The 15,523-nt window shown below is 35.0% G+C and overlaps 1 protein-coding gene across 1 annotated transcript in view; it reads right to left on the bottom strand.

Annotated features, from left to right (window-relative positions):
• The window catches only part of Diaph2 (diaphanous related formin 2), an 821,535-nt gene that overhangs the window by 560,044 nt on the left and 245,968 nt on the right, over window positions 1-15,523 (bottom strand). Inside the window, exons 17-18 of the mRNA XM_077793878.1 lie at window positions 3,066-3,374; window positions 987-1,101 (exon numbers count right to left, since the gene is read on the bottom strand). Coding sequence (XP_077650004.1) covers window positions 987-1,101; window positions 3,066-3,374 — 424 coding nt within the window. The remainder of the gene's footprint in view (window positions 1-986; window positions 1,102-3,065; window positions 3,375-15,523) is intronic.

Genomic DNA, 15,523 nt, shown 5'->3' with positions numbered 1-15,523 from the left:
ATGTGCAGATGCAAGTGTGTATAAAATTCAATCTATAAGAAACAATAAATAGAACACGGGCACTCCCAGTGTGCAAGATGTGCTAAAAGAACTAAAAAGAAATAATTTTCATCTCTTTCTCTCTCTAAATTTTCCAGAATTCACACTGTAGGGCATGTGTGACAAATCAGACAAATGATGGCAAAAGTGCTAATTCTAAGGGCAAAAGAGTACAGAATATTTCCATTTCTTAGCTGTTAAGACTCCTTCAGACAGAAAAATTCTATTCTTAATTATCAATTCTGCAGTAACTATGAAACAGAAATGACAATTACCTGAAATCATGAACCACAATAATTAATCAGGAGACTGAGAAGTTAACAAAGTAATATCAAAAATATGTATGAAATACACAAGAGGTTAAGGATCTAATCATAAATAATGTACTCTATTATCAAATAAGTAAACATACTTATTGGGCATCAGATTTTTATATTAATCCAGAAAACCTACCCATAACAAAAACTATGATATTTCCTAAGAAACCAACTTGGTAAGTGATATAAATGGAAAAGAAAAAGACTACGTAAGCCCCAAGGCAACATCTTATCCCAATTTTGTGAAAACTTCTGAGACATTAGTATTCTGTTAAACTATTTTCCCTTACATGGTGAATCAACAAATTTGTCTCCTCTGTTCCTCAGGAAAACTAACAATCTTGTAATTTAATATGTGGGATAGTGCACATACTAAACACAAAAAGATAAAACCTATATTTTCAGATGAACAATAACATTTATACAAAATAAAATTCAAAGGAAAAAGAGGTTTTTTTCTTTTTTTTTTTTTTTTCGTTACTGGATAATATACAGCTAATTTGTTAATGTATTTGTTTGACACTATCCAGTATGGAAAAATTTCACATATACACATTTCTAAAAATGTTTGGCATGGTGCTAAATTGCAATATATCAGAATCAGAAATTTATATATTTTAAAAGATGTACCTTTTATATGGGTAGCAAAATTCAGTGCCAATTTTGCAAAGAGATCTGGATTTTCAAACTTTTCTTCTTTTACTTTTAACCAGAAACAGTTCTCAGATAATTCTTTAGGCTCGATCTGAGACAAAAATAGCAAAGATAAGTTTCTAAGTTATTATTTCATATTAAATTTTTCAAAGACTTCACTTTCAGCAGAGTTGAATGGCAATTCTTTTATTCATCTACCACTAAAGCAATTTTAGGATCTATCAAAACAACACACATAGAGTAAATTCATTGCAAAACTCTGAAAATTCTGTTGGCATGCAGAAAAGGTACACAACAACAATAGGCCATATAGAAAATTACATTTTAAAAATTCTTCTACTGAAAAGAGTCTTAAGAATAATTTAGTAAATCCTTCTTCAATTCACATGTATTCTATATGCACTAACTATTTGAAAACAGGAAATGTAAGACAGAACCACTGAATTTTCCATGTTCTTTGATTAAGTTGAAGGCAACTTCCATAATAACAGCTTATACATACCTCCTACTATGTGTCAGTTACTGTCTTAAGTGATTTGCATATATTAACTAATCTAATCCTCACAATAGTCCTTCAAGGTAGGACCTATTATTATCTCCATGTTAAAGAGAAGGAAACTGAGCTCCAAAATGTTTAAGTAGCTGCTGAAGCTAGTAAATGGCACAGCTGGGTTTTCAATCCAGGCTGTATAGTTCCATAGAATTGTGATCTTACTACAACAAATCCAAAATTAGAATTATGCATTTTCAGTACATTTTGATGCTTTGGTGATACATTAAGTATCATTCCAGTGTACACTAAATTAGAAAACCTATCATTAATTTTACATACACAGAAAACTGAACTAACAAATTCTGAATGATATATTTTGGTGGACTGTGACTAATTACAAATAACTATACACTAAAACCATTTATAATTAATATACTCTTTTGAGCTTAATCTTTAAAAACAACTGAATCATCAATTGAATCAAAACAACTTAATACACAGACACGTTCAGATATAGCTTTACATGTTTCTGGGTAAATGTATTCTCATTAGAAGATTAATTTCCAATGAATGAGAACTATGACAATCTGTATAATAATTTTTTAAAAAAACATATTACTTGATAATAATAACAAAGCAAAATAACATTCAGAAGAAAATATTTTCATATACAATATCAAAAATACTTAAGTTATGACACCACTGAATATTGTCAGCTACTGCACATTATCTGAAAGTTAAAAACCAAAAAATAATTACTTTCTGAGTAAAAATAACTAAAAAAAACAAGGCTCAATAACAGAAGAGATTTTATTTAAGAAATGTTACTTCAAGTTAACAGAGGTAAAAATCTTAATTATTTTTCATTTGATGATATATTCCATATAGCATTCTCTATACTACTTTTAATTTTCCTTTTACCTTCCTTATAATTTCAAACTATGTGTGGGGGGTTCTACTCATCTAGGTAGTAATCTGAAAGATGGACATAAGATGGTGAATTCCCAAAGGAAAGCAGCACAAGTCATTAGTCATCTCAAACTTTATGCAACACTTACATGTACTAATGAATTCAGCACATTAATGATCAATCATGGCTAGACAAAGACAAAAACCTATATAGTTACAGTATAAGTGTTATGTTTTAGGTATGAGATGTGCCCCCAAAAGCTTACATGTGAGGTGATGCAAAATTGTTTGGAGGAGAAAGAATTAGATATGCGAGTTGTAACTATATCAGTAGATTCATGAACTGACAAGGATTAACTGGGTAGTAACTAGAGATAGTTAGGGTGTGGTGGGATGAAGTGCAACACATGGGTCTTCCTTTGCTATTTATACTTTGTCCCTAGTGAGCAGAGTTCTTTCTCTGCTTAATATCTGCCATGTCCTTACTGCTATCCTACTCCACACTCTTTTGCCATAATGTTACTTTGGGCCCAGAGGAAAGGAATCATCCATCAATGGACTAAGACCTCTGAAACCATGAGCATCAAACTTCTCCTCCTCATTCTTATCAGATCTTTAGGTAATGGTGACGAAAAGTTGACTAAAACAATTACCTTTGACCAATTGATTCTCTTCATGGACACTTCGGGTTTATATATTTTCTTCTGCTTCATACCATAAGGTAGATCAAGTGGCACTCCTGGGGGAGAAGACATTCCTCCAAGGGGTGGTGGTGCAGGAGGTCCTCCAAATAAAGGTGGTGGTGGTGGTGGTGGACTACCCCCAAATCCAGATAATGGAGGTGGAGGAGGAGGAGCTCCAGGTAGAGGTGGAGGTGGTGGAGGTGGTGGTGGGCCAACACCTGGCAAGGGAGGTGGTGGAGGAGGACCTGGAGTTCCTGATGAATTCAAGGATCCATGGCCCTGAAAAATAAATGGTATGAGTTTAACCTTAGAATAAAATACAGCAGAAAGTATACAAACAGTAGACATTTGTGGTTTAAGATTATATGTGCTTTCTGGGCATAGTGGCACATGCCTGTAATCCCAGTAGCTTGGTAGGCTAAGACAAGAGGATATCAAGTTCAAAGCGAACCTGAGCAACTTAGTAAGGCCCTAAGCAACACAGAGAGGCACTATCTCTAAATAAAATGTTTTAAAAAGGGCTGTGGATGGATGTGACTCAATATTTAAGCACCCGCAGGTTCAATTCCTGGTACAAAAGAAAGAAAAAAAAAAGACTACATATGCCTTTTTTTAAATATTTATTTTTTAGTTGGAGTTGGACACAATACCTTTATTTCACTTATTTATTTTTACGTGGTGCTGAGGATCGAATCCAAGGTCTCGCATGTGCGAGGCGAGCTCTCTACCACTGAACAACAAAACTTCCCCTACATATGCCTTTTTGAAGCCTTAATATTTTATACTTTCATAGTACATATAAAAGACTTGTGTACATTTTGGTAAGCATTACAAAGTCTGGACAGAAACTAGTACTGCTAATACATCAAGGATAGAAAATTTGGCATCATTCAAGATTTTTTGAAATGCTCTACAAAAATAATGAAAAACTATATTTCATCATAAATATACCCAAAGAAGAAGTACTGTATATAGTTTGGGCATGTAGACTAGTTGGTTTGACTAGGGGCTAATTAATACAAGGTCACAGATTCAAATCCCTTGGGGGCCAATTAGCTTTACACAACAGTCTCTTTCTCAGCACCAGGAACTTAGCTGTCTTCTAATACCAATAATTAATACTAAAGAGCATTAATTTGCATACTAATATATGCTTACCAACAGTTTACAGCTATTATTACTTTTTTATTTTTATTATGACCTTGCAGTATAGATAGGGCATTTTTATTTCACTGCTTACAGACGAGGAAACCCTAACTGCAAAAAGTTAAATGATTGAACAAAAGCTACATAGTTGGAAACATGATTAGGATTTGAATGTGATGCCTCTAACAGAAAATGTAGTCTTCTTTCCACTAATAACAGACTATATTTTCATGAATGGGTGTCATCTGCATGAGGAGAATTGATTCACAGACTGGATTAGGAAAGAAGAATAACTTTTTTCTACTATGGGAAAGTAACCTCAAATGTATTCGCTAATGACAATAGATAATGGATGAAAGAGAATACTGCATTCCATACTGTCTTCTTGTTTGATGATGAATTTGTGACTATTTCTTTAACCTATTACTGATAACTATGATTCACTTTCTAAAATGAAAATAAAAGTGGAGCTGTTCATTATAAATATTCTTACAGAAAACTATCAATGAACATACGTTGCTTTAATAAAGAAAGGACATTAGATTAACCAAACAACAGGTTTAAAACTAATGAAATTTCTTGGTATAGTATTATTTTCATCTGTGAAGAAAATCCTCTTACCTTTATTAATATACATTTTCTACTTAGACTATTAATTGTACTAATTAAACTTAGAAATATCTTTACAACATACTTTAAAACATATTTTTGGAAGAATCAATTTAAATGATTTTCCTATTCATAAAAAAATTAAAAATTAACAGCCATAGGTCAATATGATCATGGAAACATTTTCCATAATATTCAATGCACAATGATCAAGTATTTTATTCATATATATGAATGTTTATGAATTTTTATGAATATATATTACTAAAGTGTTCCTATACTTAGCAATGAATCTTCCCAGGGAATCAAATCCTCTCCTGAAGTCAGGAAAAATCACACATGATTTGAATATGCAAAACACTTTTAATTTAACTTTTAATTAGCAAAATCATAAAAAAGTGACAATCACAGTCTTGACTGAGATCAAAGAAATTGTGGGGAAATTAAAAATTCAGGCTCATAGTAATTTTTCCTACAGTGTTTGTGCATAAATAGACTTTTAAATATTTTGAAATGCAAAATGTGTTGCCCATTTTTTATTGGATGGCAAAATTAAACATGAAGAAACAGCAAATAAGACGTACATATAAATATCAAATTTTTGCCTCATATGTTTATTATAAAACTTGTATAACCACAATGTTATTATTTTAAATAGAATTTTAGGCAGGAGGTATAGCTCATTATGGCTCAATCGCCAATCATGTTTAAGACCCTGGGTTTGATCCCCTGAACCACCATAAAAAAAAATCAAGAATTTATTTAAGTTAAATATACATCTTACATTTTTAATTAAGAATCTCCAATTTTTACATTAAAGGTTCACTGGCAAACACCTATAATCCAAGCAGCTAGGAAGGCTGAGGCAGGAGCATCACAAGTTCAAACCCAGCCTCAGCAAACTTGCAAGGCCCTATGCAACATAGTGAGCCCTGTCTCAAAATAAAAAATAAATAAATAGAAGGGTTGGGATGTAGCTCCGTGGTAAAATGCCCCCAATTTCAATTAAAAAATGTAAATTCCTTTAAATTCAAAAATTATCAGTATTTTCTTACCTCTAATGAGCAATTAGGAATTGATCAATTAAATTAGGCTACAATATAGTACTGTGACCTAAACACACTAAATTAATAATTTTATATTTTAAACCATTTGGGGAACACTAGAAAGTGCAGTGCAACTACAATTTTATACTTAACAGTAAATAAATATTTACTAAGTAATAAGGCCCTGTGCTAGGTGAGCTTAAGTCCTTAAGGTGCTTACACTCATATGGAATAAATAGAGAAGGCATATAAATAAATAAAACAATAGTAGACTTAGAAAGTAATATGGAATTTCAGAGAAATTCCCTGATAGAGGTATTGAAGGTTTCCAAAGGACACCTTACTTAGTTTCTCCTTTATAGTATATGTTTCACATGCACATATGAACAAGGTATGGGATTTCTGAAAGAGTATTACATAAACCAGCATTTCTCAAGTAAATTCTATGCAAGTGATATTTCCAAGAGATGTTAATATGTGTTCTGACATTAAGAGTTCTGTAGTCAAACCTGTCAAGGAAAATTATATAAAAGAGGTATACAGGAACCTGCAACCCACGGGCGGGTCAGGTCCAGCAACCAGCGGAGTCACAGAACAGCTACAGGCGCCTGCAGGGAACGCGGGCAGGACCCACACGTAGGACAGGGCTGGCGGCCCGCTGAGAGGCAGGCCCGTCCCCTCCCCCAGTGTCTGCAAGGTAGGAGGGACTGTGACCACCAGCAGATCGGGCCGAGCGACCTGCTGAGGGGCGGAACCGGCCCCTCCCCAGTGCCTGCGAGCTAGGCGAACCTGCCACCCATTGGGAGGTTAGGCCCAGCAACCTACGGAGTGACAGAGGTGCCCCTCGCACCTGCTGGGTAGGCGGACCTTTGACCGACCAGCAGAGCAGACCTAGGGCCTGCCAGCATGGTACACGGATCACACCAATTGGAGGAGGATCACAGCCACTACCTGACCTGCAAGGGTGATTTTTCAACTATACAAGAGCAATATAAATAAATAGAGGGAAAATTTCAAAAACACAACAGTTTCACCAAGCAGAAAGAAACGCCAGCAGTATGAAAAAACAAGGAAAGAAAGGACCACAGGCAATGCAGGTCAACTCAACTTTAGAAGAGGTAATAGGTGCAACAGATGGAATGTCAGATAGAGAGGTCAGGATATACATGCTTCAGATGATCTGGAGTCTCAAGGAAGACATGAGACAGCAAAATCAGACAATGAAAGATCACATTGACAAACAAATCCAGGAAGTAAAAGATCAATTTCACAGGGAGATAGAGGTAATAAAAAACAAACAAATAGAAATCCTAGAAATGCAGGAAACAATAAACCAACTTAAAAACTCAATTGAGAATACTACCAGCAGAGTGGATCACTTAGAAGATGGAATATCAGACAATGAAGACAGAGTATTTCAACTTGAAAAGAACATAGACAGCTCAGCAAGTAAGAAATCATGAGCAGAATATCCAAGAATTATGGGACAACATCAAAAGACCAAATTTAAGAGTCATTGGGATACAGGAAGGCACAGAGCTCCATTCCAAAGGAATAAACAGTCTATTCAGTGAAATAATACGAGAAAACTTCCCAGACTTGAAGAATGAGACAGAATCCCAAATCCTAGAAGCCTACAGGACGCCAAATGTGCAAAATCATAAGAGATCCACACCTAGACACATTATAATGAAGATGTCCAACATACAGAATAAAGAGAGAATTTTAAAAGCTGCAAGAGAAAGAAAGCAGATTACATTTAGGGGTAAACCAATCAGGATAACAGCTGATCTCTCAACACAGACTCTGAAAGCTAGAAGATCCTGGAATAACATATTTCAAACACTGAAAGAAAATGGGTTCCAACCAAGAATCGTGTATCCGGCGAAATTAAGCTTCAGGATAGAAGATGAAATTAAAACCTTCCACGATAAACAAAAGTTAAAAGAATTTGCAGCTAGAAAACCATCTCTTCAAAAAATCCTTGGCAAAACATTACAGGAAGAGGAAATGGAAAATAACATTGAAAACCAACAATGGGAGGTAGGACAGTAAAGGGGGGAAAGTAGTCAAAGAGGATAACAAAGCAGGTTTAGTAACATCAATAAACAAATATGGCTAGAAGAACAAGCCATATCTCAATAATAACCCTAAATGTTAATGGCTTAAACTCACCAATTAAGAGACACAGGCTAGTAGAATGGATCACAAAACAAGACCCAACAATATGCTGCCTACAGGAGACACATCTGATAGGAAAAGATATTCATAGACTGAAGGTGAAAGGTTGGGAAAAATCATACCACTCATATGGACTGCGGAAACAAGCAGGAGTGTCCATACTCATATCTAATAAAATAGATTTCAAGCCAAAGTTAATCAAAAGGGATAAAGAAGGACACTTCATACTGCTCAAGGCAACCATACTCCAACAAGACATAACAATCATAAATATATATGCCCCAAATAATGGTGCAGCTGTGTTCATCAAGCAAACTCTTCTCAAGTTCAAGAGTCTAATAGACCACCATACAATAATCATGGGAGACTTCAACACACCTCTCTCACCACTGGACAGATCTACCAAACAAAGTTAAATAAAGAAACTATAGAACTCAATAACACAATTAACAACCTAGACTTAATTGACATATATAGACTATACCACCCAACATCAAGTAGTTACACTTTTTTCTCAGCACCACATGGAACCTTCTCAAAAATAGACCATATATTATGTCACAGGGCAACTCTTAAACAGTATAAAGGGGTAGAGATAATACCATGCATCTTATCTGATAATAATGGAATGAAACTGAAAATCAATGATAAAAGAAGGAAGGAAAAATCAAGCATCACTTGGAGAATGCACAATAGGTTGCTGAATGATCAATGGGTTTTAGAAGACATCAAGGAGGAAATTAAAAACTTCCTAGAGTTGGGCTGGGGATGTGGCTCAAGCGGTAGCGCGCTCGCCTGGCATGCGTGCGGCCCGGGTTCGATCCTCAGCACCACATACCAACAAAGATGTTGTGTCCGCCGAGAACTAAAAAATAAATAATAAAAATTCTCTCTCTCTCTCTCTCCTCTCTCACTCTCTCTTTAAAAAAAAAAAAAAAAAAAAAAAAAAAAAAAAAAAAAAAAAAAAAAACTTCCTAGAGTTAAATGAAAACACAGACACAACATATCGGAATCTATGGGACACATTGAAAGCAGTTCTCAGAGGAAAATTCATTGCTTGGAGTTCATTCCTCAAAAAAAGAAAAAACCAACAAATAAATGATCTCATACTTCATCTCAAATTCCTAGAAAAAGAAGAGCAAAACAACAGCAAAAGAAGTAGAAGGCAAGAAATAATTAAAATCAGAGCTGAAATTAATGAAATTGAAACAAAAGAAACAATTGAAAAAATTGACAAAACTAAAAGTTGGTTCTTTGGAAAAATAAATAAAATTGACAGACCCTTAGCCATGCTAACGAAGAGAAGGAGAGAGAGAACCCAAATTACTAGCATATGACATGAAAAAGGCAATATCACAACAGACACTTCAGAAATACAGAAGATAATCAGAAATTATTTTGAATCCTTATACTCCAATAAAATAGAAGATAGTGAAGGCATAGATAAATTCCTTAAGTCTTATGATCTGCCCAGATTGAGTCAGGATGATATAGACAACCTAAACAGACCAATAACAATAGAGGAAATAGAAGAAACCATCAAAAGATTACCAACTAAGAAAAGCCCAGGACCGCATGGGTATACAGCAGAGTTTTAAAAAACCTTTAAAGAGGAAATAACACCAATACTTTTCAAGCTATTTCAGGAAATAGAAAAAGAGGGAGAACTTCCAAATTCATTCTACGAGGCCAACATCACCCTGATTCTGAAACCAGAAAAAGACACTTCAAAGAAAGAAAACTACAGACCAATATCTCTAATGAACCTTGACGAAAAAATCCTCAATAAAATTCTGGCGAATCGGATTCAAATACATATCAAAAAAATTATACACCATGATCAAGTAGGATTCATCCATGGGATGCAAGGATGGTTCAATATACGGAAATCAATAAATGTTATTCACCACATCAATAGACTTAAAAATAAGAACCATATGATCATCTCGATAGATGCAGAAAAAGCATTTGACAAAGTACAGCATCCCTTTATGTTCAAAACTCTAGAAAAATTAGGGATAACTGAATCATACCTCAACATTGTAAAAGCAATCTATGATAAGCCACAGGCCAGCATCATTCTGAATGGAGAAAAATTGAAGGCATTCCCTCTAAGATCTGGTACAAGACAGGGATGCCCTCTCTCACCACTTCTGTTCAACATAGTCCTCGAAACACTGGCCAGAGCAATTAGGCAGACGAAAGAAATTAAAGGCATAAAAATAGGAAAAGAAGAACTTAAATTATCACTATTTGAAGATGATATGATTCTATACCTAGCAGACCCAAAACGGTCTACAAAGAAGCTATTAGAGCTAATAAATGAATTCAGCAAAGTGGCAGGATATAAGATCAACACGCATAAATCAAAGGCATTCCTGTATATCAGTGACAAACCCTCTGAAACGGAAATGAGGACAACTACTCCATTCACAATATCCCCCCAAAAAATAAAATACTTGGGAATGAACCTAACAAAAGAGGTGAAAGATTTATACAATGAAAATTACAGAACCCTAAAGAAAGATATAGAAGAAGACCTTAGAAGATGGAAAAACATACCCTGCTCATGGATAGGCAGAACTAACATCATCAAAATGGCAATATTACCAAAAGTTCTCTATAAGTTCAATGCAATGCCATTCAAAATCCCAACAGCATTTCTTGTAGAAATAGATAAAAGAATCATGAAATTCATATGGAATAATAAAAGACCCAGAATAGCAAAAACAATACTAAGCAGGAAGTGTGAATCAGGCGGTATAGCGATACCAGACTTCAAACTATACTACAGAGCAATAGTAACAAAAACTGCATGGTACTGGTACCAAAACTGGCGGGTGGACCAATGGTACAGAATAGAGGACACAGTAACCAATCCACAAAACTACAACTATCTTATATTTGATAAAGGGGCTAAAAGCATGCAATGGAGGAAGGATAGCATCTTTAACAAATGGTGCTGGGAAAACTGGAAATCCATTTGCATCAAAATGAATCTGAATCCCTATCTCTCGCCATGCACAAAAGTTAACTCAAAATGGATCAAGGAGCTTGATATTAAATCAGAGACAGGGCATCTGATAGAAGAAAAAGTTGGTTATGATCTACATACTGTGAGATCAGGCTCCAAATTCCTCAATAGGACACCCATAGCGCAAGAGTTAACAACTAGAATCAACAAATGGGACTTACTCAAACTAAAGTTTTTTCTCAGCAAAACAAACAATAAGAGAGATAAACAGGGAGCCTACATCCTGGGAACAAATCTTTACTCCACACACTTCAGATAGAGCCCTAATAACCAGAATATATAAAGAACTCAAAAAATTAGACAATAAGATAACAAATAACCCAATCAATAAATGGGCAAAGGACCTGAACAGACGCTTCTCAGAGGAGGACATACAATCAATCAACAAGTACATGAAAAAATGCTCACCATCGCTAGCAGTCAGAGAAATGCAAATCAAAACTACCCTAAGATACCATCTCACTCCAGTAAGATTGGCAGCCATTAGGAAGTCAAACAACAATAAGTGCTGGAGAGGATGCGGGGAAAAGGGCACTCTTGTTCATTGCTGGTGGGACTGCAAACTGGTGCAGCCAATTTGGAAAGCAGTATGGAGATTTCTTGGAAAGCTGGGAATGGAACCACCATTTGACCCAGCTATCCCCCTTCTCCGTCTATTCGCTAAAGACCTAATAAGAGCATGCTACAGGGACACTGCTACATCGATGTTCATAGCAGCACAATTCACGATAGCAAGATTGTGGAATCAGCCTAGATGCCCTTCAATAGATGAATGGATAAAAAAATGTGGCATTTATACACAATGGAGTATTACTCTGCACTAAAAAATGACAAAATCATAGAATTTGGAGGGAAATGGATGGCATTAGAGCAGATTATGTTAAGTGAAGCTAGTCAATCTTTAAAAAACAAATACCAAATGACTCCTTTGATATAAGGGGAGGAAACAAGGACAGGGTAGGGACGAAGAGCTTGAGAAGAAGATTTACATTAACAGGGTTGATAGGTGGGAGGGAAAGGAAGTGAGAAGGGAAATTGCATGGAAATGGAAGGCGATCCTCAGGGTTATACAAAATGACATATAAGAGGAAAGGAGGGGTAAGACAAGATAATACAAATGGAAGAAATGATTTACAGTAGAAGGGGTAGAGAGAGAAAAGGGGAGGGGAGGGGAGGGGAGGGGGGATAGTAGAGAATAGGACAGACAGCAGAATACATCAGACACTAGAAAGGCATTATGTCAATAAATGGAAGGGTAACTGATGTGATACAGCAATCTGTATACAGGGTAAAATTGGGAGTTCATAACCCACTTGAATCAAACTGTGAAATACGATGTATTAAGAACTATGTAATGTTTTTAACGACCAACAATAAAAAAAAAAGAGGTATACAGTTTCTCCAGTGTAGGACTTCTTATATCCGTTTAATATTAATGAATATTGTAAATTACCAAGAGACAATTTCATGTGTACTCAATTTAGTGGACTATGAAATGTTTTCCTGATTAAAAAATCAACATCTCTCTAACTAAATCTGAGAAATTATAGCAGGAAGAAAAGTATGGAGACAAGAAGTTGCAAATATGAAGGAAGGAATATTAACTTAGCTACAAAAGAGACTATATTTAAGGGAGCAATCAGAGCCTAGAGTACAAAGGGGAACAAGGGAGCCCATGCCAGAAGGGCTTAAAATTCCTGGTAAGGAGATTTTACTTAATCCTGATGATAACAGGCAACCACTGAACATACTAAAGCTGGAATGATAATAATCATGGCAGTGTTTCAGGAAGATTAATTTACCACTAACATAAAGGATAAATTTGAAGTGGAATAAAATATAGACAAGGGAGAAAAATTAGAAAACAATTATAATAGTCCAGGCAAGATATATTGAGAGTGGATCTGACCGGTTCTGGGATTTGGTGCAAAAAGGAAGAGAAAAAAAAATGACAAAAAATGGTGAGTAGGTTACTTTGCTACAGGTGGAACAGGGCAAAGTTAAAGAAAACTCCCACTTCACTATCTTCAAAAATGGTGGTAAAATTTAAACAAATAAAATGGGTACCAGGCTAGTTTGAGGAAAAGAGGAAATCATGGATACTAGGTCTGATTTCTATATGCAGCAGGACCTTCCTATAAAGACTGCTAATCAAGAGCTGGAAATTTTAAAAAGAACTCAAGTGACTTGCTTGACTGGTCTGGAAGAAAGTGGCTCCTATGCCTGAAGTTAGCTCATGATTGCTCCAAGAGCTTTGCTTTGCCTCTTGAAACAGCAGAGGAAAGAAGGATCTAGTGAAATATACCACATGACAGGGTCCAAAGCTGAAGCTAAAGGAGATGTTTAACTCCAACAGAGAACCCTTGTATTTGAACTTCAGTACCAGTGCTAACATTCACATTGGAAAAACCAAGTCTTTGTTACATAACTATTTCCTATGTAGATTTAAATGAAATTGGGAACATTTTGGTCTTAGTAACCTGATTGTAATGAACTGCCTGGTAGATGGAAATATCCCAAAAAGTTCTGTATTCTCTCACTCCAGTTCTTTGGTCTGTTATGCTGACTTAGATTTACACTGCTGGGAATGAACCTCTCCAAGAAGAAAATACTGAGGCTAGAGAATTTATAAAACATGGGCAAAGAAAAATCACTTGTGATTAGAGTTGTATGAATTACAACTAAGATATACTTGATCCAAAACAGCTGTTTTCCTGACCGAAGAATATATAGGGTCAATACTCCAACATATAAGCACAAATACCTTTCTCAAAAAGACTCATAAAGGTCATGAAAAAATATAATGAATTAATAAATGGGATGGCATCAAATTAAAAAGCTTCTGTGAAATACAGGAGACAACTAAGGTTATGGTGAGAGGGCATAATGGGAGAAAAATCTTTGCTGGCTACTCTTCCAACAAAAGGTTCATATCCTGACTCAAAAAGTTTAAAACCGAAAAAAATCAATAAGTAGGAAACTGAATTAAATGGATACTTCTCAAAAAGAGGAAACACAATGGCCAACAATATATTTTTAAAAAGGTTCAACATTGTTAGGGGAAAATGCAAATCAAAACTACAATGACATTTTATCTCCCTCCATTTAGAATGGAGGCCATCAAGAATACATAAAATAATAAATGCTAGAGAGGATATGGGGCAAAAGGAATACTTTCACACTGTTGGTAAGATTGTAAACTAATAAAACTACTAAAGAAATCAGTAAGGAGGTTCCTCAAAAGACTAGAAATAGAATCACCAAAGGACCCAGCTATAACACCCTTTTGTTTTTATCCTAAAGAATTAAAGTCAGGGGGCTGGGATTGTGGCTCAGCAGAACACTCGTCTAGCATGGGTGAGGCCCTGGGATGGATCCTCAGCACCACATAAAAATAAAAAAAATAAAGGTATTGTGTCCAAATACTTCTAAAAAAAATAAATGTTTTTAAAAAAAGAATTAAAGTCAGCATACTATAGTGCTATATGCATGTAAGTGTTTATAGCAGCACAATTCACCACAGCCAAATCACGGAACTATTCTAGATATCTATCAATGGAGAAATAGATAAAGAAAATGTGGTATCTATGCATAATCAAGTTGTATTAAGTCATAAAAAATGAAATTATGTTATTTTCAAAAAAATGAATAGATCTTGTGGGCATTATGTATAACAAAATAAGCCAAACTCAGAAAGTCAAGAGTTGTATATTTTCTATCATATATAGAAGTAATAGAGGAAGAAGGAAAATAAAGTTAGGATAGGGATTTCATGAAGGGAGATAATGAGAACAGACAAAAGGAGACCAGGAGGAGGGAGGGGGAGAGGGAAAGGGGAGGTACTAGGAATAAAACTGATCAAATTATACCATTATATTATGTCCACAAATGTGTATCAATGAATTTCATGATTCTATATAACTATAATGCACCAATTAAAAAAGAAAAAACAGCATCAAAACATAATCCTAAAGCAAGATAAGAACAAAAAAAGATCTGACACCTAATAAAAGGTGATATTTGAATATATGATGTTGAATGGAATTTTGAACAAGAATATACAGAGAAAAATTACAGAAGACAGAACACTTTCATTTGGAGAATGAAAAAATAAAGAGAAAAAGTCCTCAGACATTTCAAAAGGGAAGTCAGATGGTACAGAGGGAAGAGAGATGATTCAGTGAAAAGAAATGATCAAATATTAGGGATATGTGATGTAGACTATGGATAGAAAAAGATTATCACATTGGGTACTTTGCAGGTTACTACTCACTTAAATATTTTTAGTAGAAGGATAAAACCAGACCTTGTCCAGTTAATCAACCAACACTGACCAAACATTCACTAACTAAAGGCATGTTCTTCAATTTCTTAATATTCATTTGAGACATAAAGCATGTTAAAGAGAGTAC

This window comes from Urocitellus parryii, chromosome X, assembly GCF_045843805.1.
Source record: "Urocitellus parryii isolate mUroPar1 chromosome X, mUroPar1.hap1, whole genome shotgun sequence".
Lineage (NCBI taxonomy): Eukaryota > Metazoa > Chordata > Mammalia > Rodentia > Sciuridae > Urocitellus > Urocitellus parryii.
Note: the sequence above shows the minus strand (reverse complement) of the source record. Positions and strands in the feature narration are given on the sequence as shown.